General features: G+C 29.1%; 2 protein-coding genes across 2 annotated transcripts in view; one reads left to right on the plus strand and one right to left on the minus strand.

Annotated features, from left to right (window-relative positions):
• LOC113377352 (very long-chain-fatty-acid--CoA ligase bubblegum-like) overlaps positions 1-3,401 on the plus strand; it is a 43,438-nt gene extending 40,037 nt beyond the window's left edge. The window contains exons 7-18 of the mRNA XM_026617639.1: positions 371-566; positions 644-745; positions 820-969; positions 1,159-1,227; positions 1,716-1,897; positions 1,958-2,176; positions 2,244-2,325; positions 2,386-2,535; positions 2,608-2,748; positions 2,814-2,945; positions 3,008-3,128; positions 3,204-3,401. Coding sequence (XP_026473424.1) covers positions 371-566; positions 644-745; positions 820-969; positions 1,159-1,227; positions 1,716-1,897; positions 1,958-2,176; positions 2,244-2,325; positions 2,386-2,535; positions 2,608-2,748; positions 2,814-2,945; positions 3,008-3,128; positions 3,204-3,277 — 1,618 coding nt within the window. The 3' untranslated portion in view covers positions 3,278-3,401. The remainder of the gene's footprint in view (positions 1-370; positions 567-643; positions 746-819; positions 970-1,158; positions 1,228-1,715; positions 1,898-1,957; positions 2,177-2,243; positions 2,326-2,385; positions 2,536-2,607; positions 2,749-2,813; positions 2,946-3,007; positions 3,129-3,203) is intronic.
• A 338-nt stretch (positions 3,402-3,739) lies between these two features.
• Positions 3,740-5,139, minus strand: LOC113374930 (ADP-ribosylation factor-binding protein GGA3-like). Its single transcript, XM_026614891.1, has 5 exons — positions 5,128-5,139; positions 4,783-5,019; positions 4,439-4,682; positions 4,141-4,255; positions 3,740-4,070 (listed from the first exon to the last, which is right to left on the minus strand). The coding sequence occupies exons 1-5, from the start codon at positions 5,137-5,139 to the stop codon at positions 3,848-3,850; spliced, it is 831 nt and encodes a 276-aa protein (XP_026470676.1). The 3' UTR covers positions 3,740-3,847.
• Positions 5,140-6,000: the final 861 nt, after the last annotated feature.

Genomic DNA, 6,000 nt, shown 5'->3' on the forward strand with positions numbered 1-6,000 from the left:
TCTATCTCGAAAGGATAACAAATGAAACTTTGGAGACTAAAAGCCTAGTCTTAAAAAAATACAAAATCATCTAACTATCCACAAGTGATTAGGCAATGGTGTTGTTTATTTAATGTTTGGGAGCTTGGAAGTATGATCTTTGTTACAAATAGAAATAACTATTAAATTTATGTTTAATATGCTTGCCAGATATTATAATCAGCTATATCGGTGTCTCCACAAGTGCCTATAATTTCTAACGTGATAAAAAAATTTGCTTTAAATAATTTGAGACTTCTTTTGTGGACAAACCATAATAAATTGAAGCAGTTGTTTTTCTTTAAATTGACTTCTGATTTAATTTTCACTTAATTATTTTTTTTTTTTGCAGTGGTCTTGCTTGCGGTATTTACACAACAAATTCTGCGGAAGCTTGCAAGTATTGTGCTGAGAATTCTCGAGCCAATATAATCGTTGTCCAAGATAAAAAACAATTGGATAAAATATTAGCCATCCGAAAGGAATTACCACTACTTAAAGCTGTTATCCAATATGAGGGAGAACCAACTGATGATGATGTTTTAAGCGTAAGATACTTATAATAACGTTGTAAAATTAATTACTTTGTAAATATCATGCTATAATGTATTCAACTTATTTTCAGTGGAACAAACTTCGTGAAATCGGCCAAGCTGAATCTGATGAACAGTTAGATTATGTTTTAAAAACCATGGGTGTTAATCAAGCGTGCACTATTGTTTACACTGTGAGTTGACACTCTGGCATCTATATTTTTCTTGAACAAAAAGATTATAATTTAATTTATAATTTATTCTTTAGTCCGGAACTGTTGGAAACCCCAAAGGAGTCATGTTGTCTCATGATAACATGACATATGATGCTATGAATGTTACTGAACGAATTGGGGATGTAGAGTCCGGTAAAGAAGTCGTCGTCTCCTACTTACCATTGAGCCACGTGGCGGCCCAGGTAAGCTACCTAATTATTTTAATCAAATTTAAATGATTTTATTTGATATCTCATTACACATTCCGGTATCTACTTAGTAATTATTAATATTATTATATATTTTTATCAATCAGCAATCTATCACCAGTGTTCTTGAATATTCAATATATTATGTGAAGAACAGCGTTTTAATAGCTCAATTTATTTCAGATGGTTGACATTTACTTAACAATGATGTGTTCAGCTTCAGTATACTTTGCGGATAAAGAAGCCCTAAAAGTAAGTGAATAAATTGAATATTACTTACGGTCTTATGGTAATGTCATTATGCATAAATTTATTATGCGTAAATCAAATTACTATTAGAACTTGAAAACACAATTTTTTAAAAAAAAAAAATTGTGAAATGCTATGAATTTTAATTAATTCATATATTTATAGAGCACTCAAAGTTAAACATTCTTGGCACAGTATTACGTTTCTTTTTAGTGTCTATTCATATGCTATTTGATGCAAGTATGAACTTTCTGTCTTTTAAATCAATATACAAATGCTTATTTAATTGTAATATACACATTCATCCATTTTTCTATATTTGTTTTCAAAATTTTATTAACATGTTTCACTGAAATTCTACATGTTGCTAGATACATCATTTGTAAATTGCTTAATTGGTCATTGAAAGATTTTGGAATCAGCTACTTTTTTAATGTATTTCTGTTTATCAACTTATTACTCTTTTCGTAATGCCATAATTATCATCCCAGGGCAGCCTAGTTAATGTCTTGCAAGAGGTGCAACCAACCAGATTTTTGGCGGTGCCAAGAATATATGAAAAAATACACGAGAAAATGTTGAGCATCGGCGCAAGAAATGGTGCGGTTAAGAAATGGCTTGCGGAATGGGCTAAGGGTCATGGTCTAAAGCATACCACAGACTTAATGAATGGGTAATTTAAATAAATTTAAAACATAGTTCAACTTATTTCTGTACTACAAATGTTTTTCAGAAAACCATCGAATACTTGGGGATACTGGTTATCTTCAATGTTAATTTTGGGAAAAATAAGAGCAGCACTGGGTTTTACGAGATGTAGAACTTTAGTCAGCGCGGCTGCTCCAATCTCACCTGATACCAAGAGTTACTTCATGAGCTTAGATATGCCTATTATGGAAGCTTTCGGCATGTCCGAATCTGGCGGCGCGCACACTTTGACAGATTATAATAAGTAAGTTTTACCTATTGATTCAACTTTCAATCATTTTCAAATAACCACTTATTTTATTTTTATTTAGGTTCAACCTGAACACCGTTGGTTATACTCTTCCTGGGGTTGAAACAAAAATAGATAAACCAGATCAAAATGGAGAAGGCGAAGTAAGTACTCAGGATTTATACCAGATTTCTTCAAGTCTGTAATAAAAAATAAATTTTCAGATCTGTATGAGAGGACGGCATATTTTTATGGGTTATTTACATGAAGAGGCTAAAACTGCGGAAGCTAAAGATGAAGATGGTTGGTTGCATTCTGGTGATATTGGAAAGATTGATGATAAAGATTTAATGTATATAACAGGAAGAATTAAGGTGTTACACATTGCTACTTAAAAAAATAAACATGATTTATTGTTACTACTTTAATGTTATTTCTTTTTGTAGGAAATATTAATAACAGCTGGTGGAGAAAATGTACCACCAGTTCAAATTGAATATTTAGTCAAAGCCGAGTTGCCACATCTTAGTAATGTCGTCTTGATTGGAGATAAAAGAAAATTTTTAACTATTCTAGTAACATTGAAGGTAATTATCAATAAAAAAAATTCATTAAAAATAACCAAAAGGTTTTACATATGATTTCATTTTAGACTGAAATGGACAAAGATTCTGGAGCACCTTTAGATAAACTTGATTATTCTGTGAAAGATTGGTTAAAATCATTAGGTTGCAAAGATTACAATACTTTATCGGAAGTTTTGGAAGCAGGACCTGAACCAAAGGTATTCACATTTTTTTATATTATATAACCATAATCAATAAATAATTCAATAATTCTTTTTAGTTGATGCAAGATATTCAACAAGGCATTGATCGTGCCAATAAACATGCTGTATCAAATGCACAACGCATTCAAAAATTTGTTATCCTTCCTGCGGATTTATCAATACCCACAGGAGAATTAGGTAAGTCACATATATATATGTAAACCAAATGTTCTTTAAAATTGTTACAACTAAAATATTCTGGGAATCTTCCAGGACCAACGCTTAAGCTAAAACGAAGTGTGATTACTAAGAAATATGCAGATTTAATTGAAAAAATGTATGCTTAACATATTACTTAATTTTAGGGAATATAAATTTTTAGGTATATTTTTTTTACCTTTTAAATGTATTATATGATTGTTGTTAATGTTGATGAAATTGTTTATGAAAATAAAGATTTTTTTTATATCATTTGATTTATTTTTGGAAGATATAAATATTGCATAATTCAACATAATTTCTTACATTATTGACTAATGTATTGTGACTAATTAAAATGAATAGCATGTTTAATAAAACGTAAGTGTACTAATACTTCAACAATAATACTATATATAAAATGGAATGTAAATTGAATAAATATCAGTCTTAAATATACTCTTATAAGAATTAAGAAACATAAAAGAATCTATATACTGTTTTAACATCTGACAATAAATTATGACTATCAATTTAAAAAAATAATCAACAAAATTATTGTACATAACGTTTATCACAATTATATTTTTTTTCTAAAAATATCTATTCCTTTTTTTAAATAAAATGTTACTTCAACATTCAAACAGAAATTAGAAATTCAAAATTACATAAATTTAGTTACAACAATGTCCAGCATTTTGTGTAAACTAAAGTGTGATTTATTTCTCGCATTTCACCTTTCCTTCCGACATATCAATCATCAGGTCATCTACTACAGAACTTGTATTATTTACTTGCACAGCCTTCGCCTCGGATGTAGGTACTGATTTCAAACAATCTCCAATCAAAACATTCAAATCCAATTCTTCACTTTTTGAGGATGTGTTGGTTGTATCATCTCTTAATGTGAATAATGAATTCATCGGAACTTTTGTAGGTGCTCTACAAAAAAATAAATATTTGAAAATGTTATTATAATCATTATCCATGAATGCAATAATGAATGTATTACCTTGTGAATGATGGAGCTCTAGTACCATCCACTAAACTACTTTTCAATAAATTCTCACCAAGTAGATTCAGTTCATCCATAGCTGATATTTTTTTATTATCACCGTTAGTTTGTTCTGCAAATGTTCAAAAAGTATTATTTTTTATTTGATTTTTGGAAATTTTCTATTTTGTGTTATTAATTATGCTATATAGATTGTAAATAAGATGTTCAACAGTAAAGTATTTTAAACTGAACAGAAAAAAATTAGTATTATGTAGCTGAATTTGTGAATTAACATTATTTTAAGCTTTTATACCTTTAGCCACATCTTGCAACGTTAATGGTTTCAATACGTCTTCACTGGAGGATGCAGTTTCATGTTCAATACTTAAAAATATATCAAGCAACTCACTTGACTGTGAGGAATTTGAAGTAAAATCTTGTCTATTGTCTGCATTAGACAACAAAAAACTATCGCCATTATGAGTAGCATCCAAATCCAATAATGATGCACTACTTGTATCTAAACATATGGGAGCAGAAACATTATCTTCTATAACCTTTTATATTTTTCCAGAACTTGCAGAAGTTCATCGCTTGCCTGCAGTACTTCACCTGATAATACATATAACATATTGATTTCAATTTCAAATACATTACTTCAAATATAATGTACATAATAATATCTTCCTGATCTTGAGCTTCTTGAGTTATTCTATATATTTTTCGTTGAAAATCTTTACAATTAGAATATATGTCTTTTATAAGCTGCAGATCTTCATCAGAACTTGATCCTGATTTATATTGATCCAGCAGTTCGTTTAATAGGCTAACATTATTGTTTATTGAACTTATTTCTGATTTTTGTTGTTTAATTAATTCCATTCTCCTTTCATCCTAAGGAAACATATATATGAGATAGTAAATTAACAGTACTTTTAACAAAAGATTATATTAATTAGTAAGTTTTACTAATTAAACATTTAATAATTGAAATATACATACTTCTCTAACCATATTTTTATAAGGCGATTTGCTGCTTGAATATCTTCTGGATTTTTACTTTGCAATAACTTTTTCAATAGTTTCGACTTTTCTTCGTCTTGAACATTATAACTTTCTTCTTTTGTTGAATTTTTGCAGGTTCTATTTCATGCTTGCTGCCTTGTTCTTGATTATCATTTAAAAGAGCTGGAAAGTCATTCTTAATCACGCCTTGCTTTTGCAGCATTAAATAAGCCTCCTTAATTTTTATTTCCTTTGGATAGTCAAATTGCCATGTGTGCATCAAAAGTAAAACCTAATATAGCATTTAATTATTACACTGCATGAGTTAATTTAATACATTTTATCTATATAATAACCTTTTCTTTACAGGTTGAGATGTTTTATTTCCTAAATATTTTGGCGAAACAAGTTTAACCATTTCATTTAAAAACTTAAATTTTCCTATTTCAGCTTGAAATGAACTACCACCTTTCTTCATGGCTACTTCTAAAACCTGTTAATATTGTTTGGGTCACTACTTGTTGATAATATTGGCCATGCATTGTTATCAATAAAAATTATATATTTACTTGAAGGGCGAGAAGAGCTACATTGGGATTTTCGAATGCATCTTTGATACAATAAGTCTACTTGCAATATAGGGACCTTCTTGTTCCTTTTTAAGAACTACACAAAATGCTTTCAGTTGCTAAAGGATCTGGTATGTCACTTTCTGTGCTTGTTGCTCTGTCTGAAGCAAATATTATTTTATATTGAGTAAATTATATTATTAATAATAACATTTGTTAATTATTTGATATTATGGAGTGAAAATGTTTTATAATAATAGACATACAATACATAAATACAATGTTTTATGTATTGGCATAA

Source organism: Ctenocephalides felis, unplaced genomic scaffold (assembly GCF_003426905.1).
Source record: "Ctenocephalides felis isolate EL2017-DRISC unplaced genomic scaffold, ASM342690v1 CF-g0.4_SCAFFOLD_01886, whole genome shotgun sequence".
NCBI classification, from domain to species: Eukaryota; Metazoa; Arthropoda; class Insecta; order Siphonaptera; family Pulicidae; genus Ctenocephalides; species Ctenocephalides felis.

Coding starts and splice junctions, on each gene's coding strand:
- LOC113374930 (XM_026614891.1), bottom strand. Junction 4,683..4,782: donor TTATGTACATTATATTTGAA/GTAATGTATTTG, acceptor AAAATATAAAAG/GTTATAGAAGATAATGTTTC. Junction 4,071..4,140: donor AGAGCTCCATCATTCACAAG/GTAATACATTCA, acceptor ATTTTTTTGTAG/AGCACCTACAAAAGTTCCGA.